The sequence below is a fragment of the Tinamus guttatus genome, unplaced genomic scaffold (genome assembly GCF_059628265.1).
Source record: "Tinamus guttatus ecotype Peru unplaced genomic scaffold, ASM5962826v1 Tinamus_guttatus_pri_ptg000095l, whole genome shotgun sequence".
NCBI classification, from domain to species: Eukaryota; Metazoa; Chordata; class Aves; order Tinamiformes; family Tinamidae; genus Tinamus; species Tinamus guttatus.
Genome location: NW_028288629.1, coordinates 101219 through 120869, shown reverse-complemented (window position 1 = coordinate 120869; position 19651 = coordinate 101219). Strand labels below are relative to the sequence as shown.

The 19651-nt window shown below is 51.3% G+C and overlaps 2 protein-coding genes across 2 annotated transcripts; one reads left to right on the top strand and one right to left on the bottom strand.

Moving 5' to 3' along the window:
• The first annotated feature begins 289 nt into the window (after positions 1–289).
• Positions 290–1246, top strand: LOC148595471 (olfactory receptor 14C36-like). Its single transcript, XM_088520625.1, has one exon. It carries the CDS (start codon positions 290–292, stop codon positions 1244–1246), a length of 957 nt encoding a protein of 318 aa, XP_088376751.1.
• Positions 1247–8888: 7642 nt separating this feature from the next.
• On the bottom strand, positions 8889–9818 carry LOC148595470 (olfactory receptor 14J1-like). The gene has a single exon (XM_088520623.1). The coding sequence runs from the start codon at positions 9816–9818 to the stop codon at positions 8889–8891; it is 930 nt and encodes a 309-aa protein (XP_088376749.1).
• Between the last annotated feature and the right edge of the window lie 9833 nt (positions 9819–19651).

Sequence of the window (19651 nt, the reverse complement as noted above, 5' to 3'; positions counted from 1 at the left end):
AATATGCCATTCCAAGGCATCTCCACAAATACCACTCAAAGACTAGTGCATCTATTTCCACCTGCAGCAAAGCAGAAACAACTCCTCCAGAGCTATGGGCAGGAGTCCCTGCTGAGCTTGGCACACTCAGCCAGTTCAAAGTGGAGCACCAGAAAGGGAGCTGAAATAAGGGAGAGAGGAAATGTGGGGAGTTCCTTGAGAAAGTGAGATGGTTTGGCTCAGAAAAGCCTGGCTTAACTTTGGCTTTCTTCCCTTCCTTGGACAGGACTCCTGGGCCCCGAAGGAACTAATGTCCAACAGCAGCTCCTTCAGCGAGTTCCTCCTCCTGCCATTCACAGACACGCGGGAGCTGCAGCTCTTGCACTTCTCGCTCTTCCTGGCCATCTACCTGGCTGCCCTCCTGGCCAACGGCCTCATCATCACAGCCATAGCCTGTGACCACCGCCTCCACACCCCCATGTACTTCTTTCTCCTCAACCTCTCCCTCCTCGACCTGGGCTCCATCTCCACAACTGTTCCCAAAGCCATGGCCAATTCCCTGTGGAACACCAGGGCCATTTCCTATTCGGAATGTGCTGCCCAGATATTTTTCACGGTCTTCTTGTTTTCAGCAGAGTTTTTTCTCCTCACAGTCATGGCCTATGACCGTTATGTTGCCATCTGCAGACCCCTGCACTATGGGACCTTCCTGGGCAGCAGAGCTTGTGTCAAAATGGCAGCAGCTGCCTGGGCCAGTGGCTTTCTCTATGCTCTCCTGCACACTGGGAACACATTTTCCCTACCCCTCTGCCAAGGCAACATGGTGGAGCAGTTCTGTGAGATCCCACAGATCCTTAAGCTCTCCTGCTCAGAATCCTACCTCAGGGAAGCTGGGATTATTGTGGTTAGTGCCTGTTTAGTCTTTGGGTGTTTCACTTTCATTGTGGTGTCCTACGTGCAGATCTTCAGAGCTGTGCTGAGGATCCCCTCAGAGCAGGGCCGGCACAAAGCCTTTTCCATGTGCCTCCCGCACCTGGCCGTGGTCTCCCTGTTTGTCAGCACATGTGCATTTGTCTACTTGAAGCCCCCCTCCATCTCCTCCCCATCTCTGGATCTGGTGCTGGCTGTTCTGTACTCGGTGGTGCCTCCAGCACTGAACCCCGTCATCTACAGCATGAGGAACAAGGAGCTCAAGGATGCCATTAGGAAAGTGATTTCATGGACCTTTTTAAGCAGTGGTAATTTTTCCACATCTCTCCACAAATGACTCTTTCTGTACCCCATACCTGGATTGAGCATTGTTTCTTCATGTTATTTTTATTATGACTTTTTCTAGTGATAATAATTGTTATTGTGTTGCTACACAACTACTTGTATTCATTCCCCTTTTTACGGTGCCTGCTCTGTCTCACCTGATACCCTCAATTGTGTTGAATGCTGGACAAGGACTGGCTCCCTAACAGTAATCCCAACAGTCTCTGTAATAAAGTAATTTCTATCAGTACAGTGTGTGAAAACTGGGCTTTTCCTCCAAAGATGGTGTCAAGAATAGGCCCAAGGACTTGCACCACTCAAGGGCCTGCTGCACAGGATTCTCCATGGGTTCAGCAACACAGAGCTCAGAATCATGTAACAATCTTTCAGAGACCAAGGGCTGGTTTGAGAATTCCCCTATCAGAGTCCAAGGATAGTGGAGACGCTGAATGGTCATGGATTTACACATGCACAGCTCTCCTACGTATTAAGACACAGTGTCAGACGGCTGTTCTCATGGAGGGGAAGCTGGAGGTGTCAGGAGAGCACAGAGATCCTCCTGGGACAGCATATGCCTGGGATGGACTGTGAGTAGAGCCTCATAAAGGGAGAGGTCCTCAAAGATGGAGTTTCTTAGAGGTAAAGCACTGGGTATTTGCAGACAAAAGAGGACTCTGCAGTCTCAGGAGAGGCAGTGAGTACTCAACTGTCAGGAAGAAGGGAGAACGGAGAGCCCTCTGGGTCACCATCTATCAAATACCAGGGGCAGGATGTATAGGCACAACTGGACACAACGAGCACCCTTGGAAATGCTCTGCAGTCCGGATGCCCTGGACTGTGCAGTCACCTGCAGTCCCCTGGAGGGATTAGAGGTTGTGATACCCATTTGGTTGAGTCTGACTCCTACCCCTGGTCACAGGAGCACTGAAATGTCACCCTTAGCCACTTTATTCCCCCCTCTCCCCCCTCCATATCCTTCCCAGCTCTGGATCTCTGTGTACTGACCATTCTGTACTCAGTGGTTCCTCCAGCACTGAACCCCCTTGACTACAGCATGAGGAACAAGGAGCTCAAGGAAGCGCTGAGGAAACATCCCCAATGGTTACAATATCAGTGCCAAAAACTGTCCTGTGTGCAGTCACTTGTCATTCCCATGTACTTGGCATGAAACATGTGCTCTCATTTATTTCTTTATGAATGTTTACTCTTAACTTCCAGAATAAAATAATAATAAATAATTATTTAAAATACAATAGAGCACTACAGCAGGAACAAAAGGCTGATTATGGAAAATACGGGCCTTCTGCTAAATGGGTCAAGAGCCCTGGTGAGAGAGGACACAGAAAAGGCCACCTTTGCTGCAGGCTTTAGCTCTAAGAGTGACCCTCAGGAATCCTAGGCCCTGGAGACCATGGAGAAATGGAGAAAGGAAGACTTTCCCTTGCTGGAGGAGGATCTGAGTAGCACTCACTTCAGCAAACTGGACACCCACAAAACCATGGGCTCTGGGGGGACTCTCTTGCACTGTTCAGTGCCCACGTCCGACAGAGCTCCATGAACTGGAGAAATCGAGTCCCTCCAGTTACACTGCTTGTACCTCTGGCCCTTGGCAAGTGACCTTCACACATCAGAGACTCTCTGAGCACCGCCTGATAGATGCAAAAAGGGGCTCACATTGGAATGCTGCATTTATGACACTGCATCTCGCACTGCTTTCATGCCTCCTGATGGTTAGCTTGCTTCCCTTTACCCCTTCTCTGTTTGTCACGCTGCACCATTGCATGTGTCACGATCACATCTCAAAGTGCACAAGTGGCAGTTTCTCCTCTGGTGTTATTCCTGTGTTTCACACCTCAGACAACTTCACCTGCCACCTGCATGGTCAAAGTGACAACTGGGAATAGAAGAAGCGGAGCGCAAGGAAGGACCTTGCTCTACCTTGCTTGGTCTTGTTACAGGCATTGCCTGCATCAGGCTGGGCTGCTTTTTCTTGGAGAGCAGCAAGAGAAGAGGCATCTTTCCCTTCTTTTAAAAATCATCAGGCAATAATTTGCATCCTGCTTGTAATGCACACTTGCTACTCAGGGCCATAAGGGCCCAGGGCTTGGCGCAGGCAAAGGTGCACGATGAGAAAGAAGAGCACCGGCACAGCTCTGGAGCAGTCGGCAGACGGCGCGACAGAAAGAACCAGACCCCACTGGAAACAATGGTCTGATTTCACAATTAAAATTAAGGCAGTACAGAATGATATATTTAACCAAAGGAGCTTATTGCACACTGATTTTAGCATCAGACAAAATAAGCAAGGTAATGCACCTAACCATGAGTATACGAGAAAGAGAATAGTGATTAAAAGATACATCACCAATTGCCTAAATATGTTACTGTCATACAGATCCGCAGTCACTGGGGAGTCCCTCTTGTGGTGAGGATTTGGAGAACCTTCCCGGCAACTGGGAGGTCTTACGTGGTGCATCCACCCGTGAGGTCTCCAAAATCGCAGCAAGTGTGTCCATCTTTTATAGAGCCAAATCAGCAAATCATGATAACTTGCATTTTGTTTGTGAGCGGTGACATCTGATGTGGCATACTTTCCGTATCGTGTGGGATGGGGATCTGGTCAGAGCCCAGGCCTCGGATGGGAGGGTTCCCTTCAAGGTCAAATACAGCTGCACGAGAGCTTAAAAAAGCTACAGTTTAATAAGCCTCCATGCAAGCTGGCATGAACAATTCTACAGGTGAGTGTTTTGTACTGCAAAGGCAGCACCGTATTCATCTCTAAGTCAACCCCGACTCGGGCCTGTCGTTCAGGCCCGGGCACTTCAGTTCCTCATGTTCCACTCTGTCGTAACACACAAGGTTATATTGGTCCCCACATTGTGGGGCTGCCAAGAGATTTCCTTGGTAGTGGGAAGCCGCATGAAAAGTGAAACGGGACCAAAATACAGCTTGGGAAGCTCAGATTGGGCAATAGGATGAAGAAATATCACTTGAAGGGTAGAGCAGTGGTGCTACAGGGCACCCAGAGCGAGTCTGTCACCACCAATGACTTTGTGTTTCAAGAAACAGCCACTGAGGATGGAAAAACCCTCAATGAAGTGAAGGAGAACCTCTTGTGAGAACTTGCTGGGGAAGCAGATTGGGTGTCCATAGTCTCCAGGAACATAGGAGCAGGTCTAGGATGACCTGTGGTAGAGATGGCCAAGGGCGTTGCCAGGGCCCCAACAGAATGGAGGTCTTTATCCTCTTGACTATGGCTGTTCTGTCTCTCACCGAGGCCTACCCCGAATCATCAGGACTTCTTTGCCCCCTTTATCCTTCTGGGGACCCTGGGAGGTGTCGTGTGTTTGTCCTGCACTCAGCATTGCCCACCCTTACCCAAACAATGATGCCAGGGAGGACGTGGGCAACACGTGGAGGAAAGGATCTCCCTTCCCAGGGTTTCTCTGCCTGTGCTCTGCCATTTTCCTTGATAAAACACATCAAGGGTGTATTCGGCATCAGAGCCACCTGAGTATTTACCTAACTATTACCAATGATTATATATTTTAGCTTTAATCAGCCCCTGCTGAGTTGTAGTTAATGGCCTCAGTGGGATCCATTAATGCTCTACAAAACTTCAGAGTTTCCTTCTCACTTTGACTTTTTCACTGATTTCTTCAATCTCCTTTCAACAGCTGCAACTCATGGACTCAGCTCCAAGTACTGCATGGAGCTCACTGAAAAGCAAAAAGTCCTGATAAACCAGGACTCTCCCTGCAATTTCCTTCAAGTGTCCATGGCTAATTGGAGAGGTTTGGGGAGTGTAGCTGAAAGCTGAAGACAACAATCATATACAAGTATTTCATCTTTTCAAAGTTTTCTATTATTATTCTAAAGAATAGGTGACAGCACACCGTCCACTTCATAGGCATCCAGAGTGACTCCTAATGCAGGCAGCTCATGTAGGAAAAGCCGTGTCCCAGAGATCAGGCACTGTATGCACAATCTTTCTCCCCACCTCCCCAGCCCGACCATTTCTCTCATCAGCCTCTTGGGAATTTAAATCACTCTTGCTGAAAGCCAGCCTAATCTACCTAAGTCTGCACTCAATGTTATAGCTCACCTGCCCAATTCTCACCTGCTTTACTTAGACAACTGGCTGCCAACAGGCACAGGAGGATTTTCTTTAAGTTACAAGGAAACAAAAAAGAGCAAGGTATAGTTTCATGGAAAATAATGACACTCTTTGAATGTATGCTAAGTCCATACAATCCGTACATATAGTAAGGACTTGGCTAATGGGGCAGACTGCAGAAAGACAGAGCAAGCTTTAACCTCCATAAAGGGCAAACCAGCCGCTGGGTCTCTGAGTGAACAGAGTATCGGGAGGAGTCGCAATGTGTCCAGATAGTGCCCTAAAGGGGATGTTAGAAATTGTCACTTTAAACAGGACATGTGGGAATGGGAGACTTAGGTAGATGCACAGGAGACAGGGAAGAGAATGGGCCAAGAGCCCCGGCATGCAGAGCTGGGCTCACAGCATCACTTATGAGCTGCCACAGACTGAATGAGCAACCCAAAGAAGTCCTTCCTTTGGCAGTGACTTGGAAAGCCAAATCTCTGGCAGGATTCAAGGGAGATGGGGTTTTCACTTCGCTAAGATGGTCTCCAGGACTATGCAGAGATGAGGAAGAGCATGAAGGGAGGTTGCAGGGATATTTGCCAGCTTCATCAGCTGCAGAGCAGGGAGCTGGTCATCTCACAAACTGCTGATAGAATCAAATGAGATGGGGACTGATGAGTGCGATGGGGACTGCTGGATCAACACCCACAGCCTGGACCTCACTTCTTGTTCCTAGTGATCCTGCTGCTCTCCACCAAGGCTCCCAGCTTCGGGAGCAACTTCCCGAGGTGTCACACAGAAACTGTCACTGCAAAGACCCCTGTGGATCCCGGGCTGTGGCAGTAGCTGCTCAGGGCTGGAGGCTGCCGCAGGAGTCCTGCCTGAGGGTCCCACCTTGCTCAGGGGACAATGTGGCAGCCAGGACTCCTGGGGCTGGGCCTTCCCTGAGCCCCAAGGCTCCCGTGGGGCAGCTCCAACCCTTGTGTGGGTGCTGGGGGCAGAAGGAGAGAATCCAGGGCAGGTTTCCCTGGCACTGGCTGCCCCTCTTCTCCCCCACGCCGGGGTGGGCAGTGCTGGCTGAGCCCAACACAGCAGCTCACACAGCCCCCCAGGCCCCCACACCAGCACCCGCAGCCCCGAGCTGGGCTCCCCTCCCTGCCCCAGTCCCGCACAGCCCCCAGCACAGCCAGGAGCCCCGCGGGGCCTCACAGCCAATGGCTGCGCTGGGCACGAGGAGGTCACTGCTGCCGCAGCCCCTGATAGGCCAGCTGCAGGGAGAGGGCGTGGCTGCTGCTTGGGAGGGCCCCGCTGCGGGCAGAGCTGATTGGGCAGCAGCAGGGCTGGCTCTGCCTGGTGACTGTGAGGTCACCGCTCCCGCAGCGCCTCATTGGGCAGCAGCCGGGCCCTGCGGGGCTCTGCGCTGCTGAGATCATCTCCGCGGAGCAGCTGCTGAGCCCGGGCTGGGCTCCTGGCGGGGAAGGGCTGGGGAGGCCATTGCTGCCCTGCAGGGCAGGGCCAGAGAGCTGGGCGGGACGGCGCTGTGACGTCATGTCTTTGTGAGTGCCTGATTGGCCGGCAGCAGGCAGGCAGGCGTGGGCGGTGGGTGGGGGGTCTCTGTGGTGAGAGGAGCTGAGAGGGCAGCAGTGGTTCCTGTGTGGGGAAGGGGGTTGAGGAAGCTGCTGTCTCTGAAGGCCACAGGCAGCAGCAGGGTTGTGGTGGGTTTGCACCTGTGAGGTCACCTCCATGTGAGCAGCTGGGTTTGGGGTTTAGGCTTTAGGGTTGTGATCAGTGGTGCAGAGCCTAGTTGGAGATCTGCAACTGTTGGTATCAGGAGTCAGTCAAAACCTGTTCAGTTTATTAATCAGTGACCTGAAGGGACAGAGCGCACCCTCAGCAAGTTTTCTGAGGATAGAGAACTGGGAGGAATGGCTGATAGCCCAGAGGTCTATGCAGGCTTTAAGAGGGACCTGGAAAGCCTGGAGAGTTGGGGGTAGAGGAATCTGATGAACTTCAACATGGGCAAGTGCAGGGTCTTAGAGCTAGGGAGTAATAACCCCATGCACCAGGACAGGCCGGGGGTTGACCTGTTGGAGAGCAGCTCCACAAAAAGGGACCTGGAAATCGTGGTTGGCAACAAATTGACCATGTGCCATCAGTGTGCCCTTGTGGCCACTGATACTGGTGGCTGAGGTCTGACGGTACTCAGAGTGCCCTCACAATATTGCAATGGCAGGAGATGTCTTTGGGTGGCCACTAGCTCCAGGCTGTGGTGTTTCACTGTGGGTGCAGGAATCACCCTCCACTGCCCCTTCCCTGGGCCTCCTGGGTCCCCACTGCCTCTCTGGCAATTGCAGAGCCCTCCTTTCCCCATGTGCACCTGGGTTTAGTGCTCTACCTTCTGGTCCCTGCACTGTGAGTCATCCCTGTTTCGTTAAAGCTGCACTCAGTGCCCACTCCCAGGCAAACCCTGTGCCTGGAGATCCCCTGGGGGTTCTCTCATCAGCACAGTCATGTGTGGGGCAGCCTGGCACAGGCAATGCAGAGACCATTGCCTGTCTGCAGTGGTTACTGAGAGATGAACCCTAGACTGTGGCTAACAGATCACCCTTGAAAGCTGAGGTAATCCCCTGGATCTCATGGAGTTCACAAGGAGAAGAGCAGGCCCATTTGTGGTTGGACATGCTTTGCCATATTTTTTGATTCCCGTTTCTGAAGAGAGGCCAGATTCAGGACCATCATAGGGCAGATCCCCTTTTATTTTGGAAATGTTATTCTGGAATGCAGCTGTGGCTTAAGGGAGCCCAAGGACTGGTCCTGCCTGTTCTTCCAGGGTACGAGGAAAAACAAGTCTATTGCTACCAGGTTATGAGAGTTCCTGGGCCATATCTGCAGAATAAAGCATGGAAGGACAGCACGGAAATGAGGAGGACAACTCTAAATAGAGAAAGTCTTGCTGCCCTCCTGGAATGTGACTTCAGGAAAGATGGACTGCCATGGGAAGGCTGCCTCTAGACTTTCCTTCAATTCACTCATGTTTAGTTTTCTGTGTTGGAGCTTTGCATGGAATCATGGAAACCTGTGGTGACACTTGTTTGCCATTTCTGTCATATTAGAGAGATTTGAGATCACACTCTAACCATAGCCACGAGAGCTGAGATCTCCTAAACAACACTGGACCCCTGGTCTCAGCCCACCTGCCCTTGTCCCGCCGTGACTCTGTACCCCAGAGGTCCCTTGGTGTCAGTGCTGGGAAAGACGCTGCAGAGAGAAACTCTCCTCCCTGCACTGGGTACATCCAAGAGAGCTCAAAGAAGCGGCTCAGAGAATCCCCCCTCTCTGCTAGTGAAGGGGGAAGCCTGGCTTCCTGCTTTATCATGGTCTATGTTTAAGTGCTAAATGAGAGATTCCTGTGCAGTCGTGACAAAAACCAGGTATCTTTATTTTATTATTTATTATTTTATGATGGATGTAAAAGAGAGAAGTAAAAAAGAAATGGATAAAATACAGCCTTGATGCCAGATACCCTGGTGAGTGAATGAAACAGTTGTTATCATTTATCTTGTTCCCACTGGATGAATTTCTTCAGTGCCCCCTTGAGCTCCTTGTTCCTCATGCTGTAGATGAGGGGGTTCAGGGCTGGAGGCACCACCGAGTACAGAATGGACACAACCATATCTAGAAGTGGGGAGGAGATGGAGGGGGGCTTCAGGTAGGCAAACAATACAGTAATGACAAACAGGGACACCATGGCCAGGTGTGGGAGGCACATGGAAAAGGCTTTGTGCCGGCCCTGCTCAGAGGGGATCCTCAGCACAGCTCTGAAGATCTGCACGTAGGACACCACAATGAAAGTGAAACACCCAAAGCCCAAAGAGAAAGTAACCCCAATGAGCCCAACTTCCCTGAGGTAGGAGTGTGAGCAGGAGAGCTTGAGGATCTGGGGGATCTCACAGAAGAACTGCTCCACCACGTTGCCTTTGCAGAGTGGCATGGAAAATGTGTTCCCAGTGTGCAGGAGAGCATTGAGGAAACCACTGGCCCAGGCAGCTGCTGCCATTTTGACACAAGCTCTGCTGTCCATGAGGGTCCTGTATTGCAGGGGTCTGCAGATGGCAACATAGCGGTCATAGGCCATGACTGTGAGGAGAGAAAACTCTCCTCCAAACAAGAAGATGAAGAAAAATACCTGGGCAGCACATTCCGAGTAGGAAATGTCCCTGGTGTTCCACAGGGAATTGGCCATGGCTTTGGGAACAGTCGTGGAGATGGAGCCTAGGTCAAGGACAGACAGGTTGAGGAGGAAGAAGTACATGGGGGTGTGGAGGCGGTGGTCGCAGGCTACGGCTGTGATGATGAGGCCGTTGGCCAGGAGGGCAGCCAGGTAGATGGCCAGGAAGAGCGAGAAGTGCAAGAGCTGCAGCTCCCGCCTGTCTGAGAATGGCAGGAGGAGGAACTCATTGAGGGAGCTGCTGTTGGACATTAGTTCCTTAGGGGCACAGGAGTCCTGTCCAAGGAAGGAAAGAAAGCCGAAAGTTAAGGCAGGCTTTTCTGAGCCAAACCATTTCAGTTTCTCAAGGAACTCCCTACATTTCCTCTCTCCCTTATTTCAGCTCCCTTTCTGGTGCTCCACTTTGAACTGGCTGAGTGTGCCAAGCTCAGCAGGGCCTCCTCCCCATAGCTCTGGAGGAGTTGTTTCTGCTTTGCTGCAACTGGAAATAGATGCACTAGTCTTTGAGTGGTATTTGTGGAGATGCCTTGGAATGGCATATTGCATTGCTTGGAATGGACTTAGTCCAGAGACCAAGGGGGAATATTCTCCATTCACCACCATAAGAGCTGAATACAGCCCTCACACCAGTTGCATCTGAAGGAGAAGAGCTTTGTGAGGGATTCACCCCTATCAGTCTTGCCCTCCTCAACAGAGATATTTGTATCTGAGTCTGCCACACCAGATCTCACTCCAGCAATGGGGAACAACAGTCAAAAGGAAACAAGGATAGACCTTTCCCTTTCTACATGTCGAGAGGTCTAGAGATAGACCCTGTCCTCATGCCTCCTTTAACCCTGCACCCTGCACCCTTATTCCAGGCACTGCAGAGAGAAGGAGCAGCTTTGATGCACAGAACCTGCAGGAGATGATGTCCACCCCTTCTACGGCAGGGCTCTTCAACATTTTGAAATCAAGTCTTCTCTGCAAAAGGATAAGTGGAGGAGTCTGTTGATATATAAGTGTGCATATAAATAATATATATGATGGTGCACACACAAACACACAAAGGCGCCTACTCACTGTGGGAACATTCTTTGATAGAGCAGAAATCTTTGGCGCTTCAATCGTTCTCAGCATAAACCCTTGTGCATTCCAAAAGGAAAAAACAAAACAAAACAAAACAAAACAAAACAAAAAAAACTTGTTAGGACTTTGTCATGGGACCTGCTTCATCTCTGAGCTTTGCCCCTCACTGTCATATACTTGCACCTCACTCACATGAAGGACAACGACACTCACAAGTGAGCCCAGTTCTCCCTGCAGAAACCTCCCAGGAGCAGGGGACTGTCCAGGGGCACCCCCATGTTTGCAGGTGCTAAGGAGCAGCTCAGATAGACCCTGATGCAGCAGCCCAGGAGAAGCTGGTGCTGTCTATGAACTAAGGGATGGGTGAGGGGACATTCAGATGTCCCTGGCAGACTCTTTGACTGCTCCTTGAATCTCTTAATGAGTCTCAGTGTCTTGTCCAAATCTGCCAGTTTTGTTTCCATTTTCCTCTTACCAAGTGGAAGGAAATTCTAAGCACCATCTCAATGTCTACCTTGCCTTTCCTTTTGCAAAGTGCCCCCTGAAATGTGCTCACAGCTAGACCTGTGAGCAGAGCTGACCCCCGCAGCACCTCCCAGCAGGAGAAGGAGCCTGTCCTGGTAGAGGATAATCCTCCCACCCAGAACTTCTCCCCTCAGTGCTGTGGGGAGCTCCCTGGGCAGGCTGAGCGCTGACCTTCACAGGCGACACAGTCACTGCTGCGGGCACACAGCACCTTTGGGTGCAGGGACCCTGCTCTGAAGTGCAGACCTCTCACCCTGTCTGCACAACCTGGCTTCACATCACTGCCGTTTCTGTTGGGGAAGGCAGCAGGATGCCCTGCCCTTAGGTGGTATGTTAGAGAATCCCTGCTCTCAAGCAGCTCCTCTTCTTCCGCACTGCAGAAGCCAGAAGAGAAAAATGCTGCCAGCCATGGGGTGTGATGAGTTCTTATGTCCCTTCAAGAAGCTCCATAGCATTGTGCTGTAAGCACAAACTCACCATGTCAAGAGCTGTGTATGTCTCCTGTGTGCTCCCGCTCCACACTGCCGTTCCCCTCTCGCTGCCTTCTCTCCTCTGCTGTCCGCAGCAGCAGGCAGTGCCCGCAGCCCTGCTGCTCTTGGCACAGGAGCTGCTCCTGCACTCGGCTGTCTCTGGGCAGTGCTGCCAGGCTGCCACGAGCTGCCTCCGTCCCAGGAGCCTGGCCCCGCTCAGGAGCAGAGGCCCAGCTGCACTCACCAATTTCTCTGTTCCTTGTGCTCCCTCCTCCTGGGGAATGTTCACTGGAATAGAGTGAAGTAATCACCTGTTGTCTCTTCCCTTTGAGTGGAAAGCAACTATTTCCAACATTGCAAGTCCTTTCATCAGAGCATGACTATGGATGGAGAGATGGAAATGTGCTCCTGTGGAACCTCTGATGGTCCTCTCTTCACAGAATCACAGAATGGTTAATATTGGAAGGGATCTCTAGAGATCATCAAGTTCAACCCCCCTGCTCCAGCAGGGACACCTAGAGCACATGGCACAGGGTGGCATCCAGGCGGGTTTTAAGGATCTCCAGAGAAGGAGACTCCACAACCTCTCTGGGCAGCCTGTTCCAGGGCTCTGTCACTCTCACAGTAGGTTCAGGGGATGAGTCACTCTGCCCGTCTCAGGCTGGTCTAGAATTCCCTGGCATGAAGTGGGATTCAAAAAAATCCTGCAACCTCCAAAGGCAGGTCAAGTGATTCCCCTTTCAAAACTGAAGTGAGCACAACATAGAGATCTGCAAGAGAGCTCCTTGCCTAAGCTGCAATTGCAATCAGTGGAGATGGAGGATGGGAGTCAGTGGCTCCTGCACAAACACCTGGGGACAGTTGAACAGACTGAGGAGGTCCAAGGCATGTGCCAGTACCCACTTGCTCTGTTGCAGCTCCTCGGAGACCTGCATCATCCCAGAGCATCAGGGTGGGGGCCTCAGGAGAATTGCATTGCCCATCTGAAATGACCCCAGATGCCAAATACAACAGCAGCCTCAGGAACTATGAAGACCAGGCATGGAAAGATTCTGGCATAAAGCAGCAGTTCTGGTAATTCAATGCAGCTACTTAATCTGATGGCATAGAAAAATGCTGGCAGGGCCTTGCCAGATGCCTGGGGTGTCCAGCACAACCATGTGTCTCTAGCAGATACAGTAGGGCACCCACAGGAAAACCATGCCTCATTGCAGTGCTTGCTGGGCAAGTGCCCCAGGCTATGCTGAGTTTCCTACTTCTACCCTAATCAATGAATTCCAGCACTGACTGCAGGGAAAATTGTCCCACCTACATGCAGAACTGGCCCAACTACATGCAGAATGCTGCAAAAAGAGGAGGCACATCACTCCAAGCTCTGTGCTCTGGTCTCTGAACTCTGAAACCCTTCTAGCTCCCCTCCCCTGAATTCCTGCTCACCCTGCTAGATTATATGAACAGGGACTTCTTCAATAGCACCTTCACTTTTCTAGAGATTGCTCCAAGAAATCTGCCATCCTGCCCTGTCCCTCAGGCTAGGCAGGTGTGACAGTCACAAGTGCTCCATGTGCCCACCTACAGCACCTGCACACATACACCCATGGTCCCTATGGCATTCGCATGGTCTTTGGGTGCCTGGCTCCCCTTGACTATCTTCTTTCTTGTGTTATTGGCCAGATAGGCCCAGCAAAGGTGCTGCTGGTGCTGTCAACAGGCAAAGTGGGCAAAGGCACTTTTGGAGCTTCCTCACAACCTGCTGATCTCTCCATGGGCTTTGGAGTCTTCAGCCGGTGTCCTTGGGGTGGCCTTCGCTCTGGCACAGTGATGCACAGAACCTGCCTCCAGCAGCAGCATCCCTGCAGATCTGGGCATGCACTCATGCAAGAAGGGGAAACGCCCTAAGAAATCATGGTTTAATTCTGCATTTCAAATATCATAATTCATATTGCTTTATTGTACACTCATACCCACTTATTACAAGCTGAAAATGGAGAGGACAACGAGCAAAGACTTTTTTTTTTTTTTTACTTTACCTTTTCTTTTTTAGCAGGATTTGGAGGAAGATCTGGAGCTGAGCCCACAGCAAGACAGCAAAGCTACCGGGTGTGACATTTCATTTGGAAGGAGACTCCTCCCATCTGCCAACACGAAGGTTATCAACCAGCTGGCCAAGCTGATGAGGAGAGCCTTAAATAGGGAGTGAGTCAGGGGAGAAGAAGACTCCAGCAAGAGAGAGAAGGTGATGGCCTGAAATGATAGGGAAAGGTGCAGGTGAGAGAGCAGTGGGATGCAGGGAGCGAGGCTTAGGGATGGACAGAGAGCCAGTCAGGATTGTTGGTATGAGGATTAATGGGCAGAGCAACAGCTACGGCCTTGTGAAGATCTCTGCTATAGATCTCGAAAAAGCAATAATGATGAGGTCCCCATGGTCTTCACCAAAACATTGTGATGGTGTCTTTCTCCATGGTCTCCACCAAGGCATCATGATGGCATCTCCATAGTCCTCACAAAGGCATCGTGATAGGGTCTCGGTGGTCTCCAGCAGGGCATCAGAATAACGTCCCCATGGAAACCAGCAGGGCTTTGTGATGGCAGTGGCATCATGTCCATAAGGCCGCTGTGAGGGGACGGGCCCCATGGTGACCATGCTCTTGCTGGGGACAAAGACCCCAGGCTCCCCACTCTGGGGACAGCAGCTCCATCAGGAGGGAACAGATCCCCTTGGTGTCACTGTCAGGTCCCTACGAGAGTATCCTGAACATGGACAAGGAGCGGCAGGCGAACGCCTGTTCCCAGCCCGCAGACGGGCTCTCAGGCTTGCAGGAGAGCGGGAGCGAGGTGAGCAGTGGGGCTGAAGGGAGAGGCAGGCAGCGGGGAGGGCACCAACACGGGGAGCACAAGGATGGTGTCAAAGGGGAGCCAGGATGAGGGAAGAGTTCAGAGCTCTTCTGGGGAAGGGTCATTTATTTCTGGCCCTGGGCATTGATGTAACTGGGGTAGATTTTGTTTGTGCAAAGTTGGCCATGCCAAAACAGAGCATTTCCTTGAAGCTGCTCTCCAACTTCCTGCACCAGTCAAGAGAGGACGACACCTCCGAGTGCGACGTGCTCTGTGCAGAGAGTGAGGGGTGGCAGGGACAGCTGAGGGCAGGGGGCTTTTCTGAGCACTGGGCTCTGAGTGGGACAAAGAAACCTTACAGGTACAGGCCTGATGGTAACAAAAACGTTTAGAAAATTTGTTTAAAAACAAATCTAGAAAAAAAATAAGAGAAAGAATTAAAGCAAAAAACGTGTTATACTTTCCGCTTTTTTTCGTTGTTGTGTTTTAGTACACTAGACTTGGGCATGATCATTTGTTCTTGAAAAGGGAAGTGATTTTCAGAAGTGGGTGGACTGCAGTCCCAGAGTCCTGCACAGCTGGTGCCATTCCAGGTGCCGTGGTCCCCTGTCCCCAGCCTCCCTCTGCAGCTCTGAGGGGCTCTGCTCTCCCGCAGGTCCCTGCGAGAGCTCTCAAGCCCACGCAGGTCACTCAGAGACACTGGGACATCTCCAAGTCCCACTGGGTACTGGTGCTCGGACACTTGAGCTCTCCCTGCAAAGATGAAGGACTGTTTTGAATGTTTTCCAGCGATGAAAGAATAGAAATCTTCAGGAACTTGCTGAATCTGCTGTGAAAAAATATTTATCTGCCCTTGCCGTTTAGTGTCCACTGCTCTCTCCATTTGACTGTGATCTCCCTCGTATTTTCTGTGTCTTGAATACATTAATCATTTCTGCAGCCCCTCTGGGCAGCCCCTCTCCCAGCACAGCACTCACCCCCACTCCAGGCATGTTCTGCCCCTGGATGTCTTCTGTGCTCCATGGTGGCTCCATAGCCCCTTCCAGGAGGATGGGCATCTGTCCCAGCTCTGTAATGAGTGGGACTGTCCTCAGCAGATCCCTCCTGAGCACTCACCCTCTCCAGGGGCCTGGGCACCCACAAGTGGCAGCTGAATCCAGTCCTCTTTCCCTAACACAGGAACATGGCTGCACAGCCCTCTGGTGTATCAGCCAAGCCTCCCGCATTTGTATCATCACAAAATTTGCTGAGAGTGCACTCTGTTCCTTCTTCCAGTTTACTGATGGAGAAGTTGAATAGGATTGGACCCAATACTACTCCCTGGGGACACAGCTGGCTCCAGGCCCCCAATAGACTCTGTTCAAATGTCTGGGCACAAGTAGGAAAACCTGAGAGAACCTGGGGTCTTTTCCTAGCAACTATTAAAGAAAGGCAGAGTTTCCTCATAGCTCCTGCCCATGCAGATGTGCTAGAAATCCCAGGCATGTATCATGGCCTTGCAGGCCTACTTCAGTGTCACTGAATCAAGTGTCCGAAATGAATTACAGTCACAGTTTACATTGTTAACATCTCCACGTGTCTCAGCTTCCTAGTGAGTGTGGCTCTAACACTAGTGAGCATCTAGTGCTATTTCAGATGGCCAAGGAAGATGCCCACCGGGCCCTGACCAGGCATTCTAGAAAGATGTGAGTATCACATTTGCTCTATCAGAGCAATAGACACTAGCCCGTGCCTGGGACAACCTTATCTCGTCAGATGTCACCTGGTGTCACCAGGCAATTGCCTCTCACCCAATTGACTTTCCGTCAATTCACTCATGTTCAGTTTTGTGTGTTGGAGCTTTGCATGGAACCATGGAAACCTGTGGTGACATTTGGTTGCCATTTCTGTCATATTAGAGAGATTTGAGATCACACTCTAACAATAGGCACGAGAGCTGAGATCTCCTAAGCAACACTGGACCCCTGGTCTCACCCCTCCTGCCCTTGTCCTGCCAGGACTCTGTACCCCAGAGGTCCCTTGGTGTCAGTGCTGGAAAAGACGCTGCAGAGGGAAACTCTCCTCCCTGCACTGGGCACATCCAAGGGAGCTCAAAGAAGCGGCTCAGAGAATCCCCCCTCTCTGCTAGTGAAGGGGGAAGCCTGGCTTCCTGCTTTATCATGGTCTATGTTTAATTGCTAAATGAGAGATTCCTGTGCAGATGTGACAAAAACTAGGTATCTTTATTTTAGTATTTATTAGTTTAAGATGGATGTAAAAGAGAGAATTTAAAAAGGAAATGCATAAAATACAGCTTTTATGCCTGATATCCTGGTGAGTGAATGAAACAGTTGTTGTCATTGACCTTGTACCCACTGGATGAGTTTCCTCAGTGCCTCCTTGAGCTCCTTGTTCCTCATGCTGTAGATGAGGGGATTCAGGGCTGGAGTCACCGCGGAGTACAGAATGGACACAACCATATCTAGAAGTGGAGAGGAGATGAAGGGGGGCTTCAGGTAGGCAAACAATAATGTAATGACAAACAAGGACACCACTGCCAGGTGTGGGAGGCACATGGAAAAGGCTTTGTGCCGGCCCTGCTCAGAGGGGATCCTCAGCACAGCTCTGAAGATCTCCACGTAGGACACCACAATGAAAGTGAAACATGCAAAGACTAAACAGGCACTAACCCCAATGAGCCCAACTTCCCTGAGGTAGGAAACTGAGCAGGAGAGCTTGAGGATCTGGGGGATCTCACAGAAGAACTGCTCCACCATGTTGCCTTGGCAGAGGGGTAGGGAAAATGTGTTCCCAGTGTGCAGGAGAGCATAGAGAAAGCCACTGGCCCAGGCAGCTGCTGCCATTCTGACACAAGCTCTGCTGTCCAGGAGGGTCCCGTAGTGCAGGGGTCTGCAGATGGCAACGTAGCGGTCATAGGCCATGACTGTGAGGAGAGAAAACTCTCCTCCAAACAAGAAGAGGAAGAAAAATATCTGGGCAGCACATTCCAAATAGGAAATGGCCCTGGTGTTCCACAGGGAATTGGCCATGGCTTTGGGAACAGTGGTGGAGATGGAGCCCAGGTCGAGCAGGGAGAGGTTGAGGAGGAAGAAGTACATGGGGGTGTGGAGGCGGTGGTCACAGACTACAGCTGTGATGATGAGGCCGTTGGCCAGGAGGGCAGCCAGGTAGATGCCCAGGAAGAGCGAGAAGTGCAAGAGCTGCAGCTCCCGCGTGTCTGAGAATGGCAGGAGGAGGAACTCGTTGAATGAGCTGCTGTTGGACATTTGTTGCTTTGCAGCATAGGGGCTATATCTGAGGAAGAAAAGACATGGACAAGTCAGGACGACACTCTTAAAAGGAAAATAAACAAATTAATGAAGTTTTTTATCTATCTATTTGTCTCATTCCCAGATCTCTGAGGCTCCTGTCTCTTCTAGCGAGAGGATGATGTTACTCTAAAAAGAGAGCAGCCCCAGCTGAGAGCAGAGTGGGGTTTAAGAGTGCCCATGTCTGACCTTCTCACCCTTTCTACATGCACCTGAGGGAGGTCTCCACACTCCCCTTCTAGCAAACAACACATACAACCCTTTTCTGCTGCCCATTTACTGCCTCCCACCATCACTTCCATACTATCACTATTTCCATAGGTTCCCCATGGGTCACTGAGATACCACAGATAGGTCATGAGTCAGCAGAGGCTTTCTGGAGGGCAGGTGGCAGCCTGCAGGACACCACAGGGTAACAGCTAAATGATTGTCAGGATTTTAGATGGACTTTCCTTAAGGGACAGTCAACTCATTTCCCTGTACTGCATTTCCCGGAGCTCCAGAGGACAGAATGGGGCTGTGGAGACCTCACTCCCTTGAAAATCCCTCTTTTCCACTACTTGTAGCTTTGGTGCCTGAACTGCAGCTGAATCCTCCCAACCACAGGAAGCAGAGAGCAAGAACAGGAGCAGCATGGACAGGAGAAGGATTAAGGAGCAACACCATGACCCTGTTGCCAAGGGAGGCAAGGAGAGGGACAGAGAGGCATTCTGGAAAACCTTCGCTTTACCTGCAGGGTATGGCACCTTGCAGAGGGGGGACATTGCAGCACTGCCCCTCTCAGCCCTTTGGTGGAGAGGCACCAAAGAGATGCCCCTCTCCTCTGCCACAGCTCTGGCTGCAGAGTTCAGCCAACGTCCCATGCCCTGCAGTTCCTTCTCCTTCCCTGCCCATCTCTGCTGCCTGGAGCTGTCCCTGCTGGCAGCTCTTTCTCTGTCCCAGTGTCTTGTCCCTGTCACTGCTCAAAGATCCCATGTCACCCTCTGGGTGCTCAGTTCTGCCCTACAGAAACCTCTGGCAAGGTCCAGGGCCAGCTCTGTGTTTGCAGGTTGGAATGGAGCAGGTCACATAAAGTCCTGGGATGTTGCAAGGAAGATGCTGATGCTGCCTTTAGGCTAAAGTGGGGATGAAGCAGCTCACTGATGTTTATCACAGACCTACTAAGCTCTCAGAGTGAAGGTTTACAACTCCCAGCTCATTGCCAAAACAGAAAACTTGTTCCTTCATTCTCCCTGTCAAAATGAGGAAGGTGAAAGTGCAGAGACCTGAAGGAAAGCTCCTTCTCCTTCAAGCAGCTCTTCTCTTGCTTTTCCTCTTGAAAGGACCCCTCAGACATGTCCTGCGCATGTGCTGGAGCTGTGAGCAGAACCTGACCCCTGCAGCACCTCTCAAAGGCAGAAAGAACCTGCCCTGCCAGGGATCTCTCTTCCCACCCAAAGCTTCTCCCCACAGCAGCACAGGGAGCTCCCTGGAGAGGCTGTGTGCTGACCCTCACAGGTGGCAGAGTCACTGCCCTGGGCAAACAGCACCATGAGGTACAGGGACACTGCTCTGAATCACAGCCCCAGGCAGACCTTGGTGCACTCCCTGCCTTCACAGCCCTACAGCCCTGTGTTCAAGGGGCATAGCCAAGAGAAGCATACCCTGATCCTCTGACCATGTGTCAGGGAATCCCTGCCCTGAAGCATCTCCTCCTCCTGCTATGTCCTGCTTACTCAAGGAAAGAGACCATTAAAAATCCTATGAGCCATGGTTTGGCTGGGATGCAGACACCCGCTCCAGGAACCTCAGCAGCATTGCCCTACAGACAGAGACTCACTGTTTCAAGGGCTGTGAAGATTCCCCCACAATGAGCTCTGCTCCCGCTCCACACTGCCGT

Bases quoted from the DNA above. Each gene is read 5' to 3' on its own strand.
- LOC148595471 (XM_088520625.1), top strand. From the start codon at position 290: ATGTCCAACAGCAGCTCCTTCAGCGAGTTCCTCCTCCTGCCATTCACA.
- LOC148595470 (XM_088520623.1), bottom strand. From the start codon at position 9,818: ATGTCCAACAGCAGCTCCCTCAATGAGTTCCTCCTCCTGCCATTCTCA.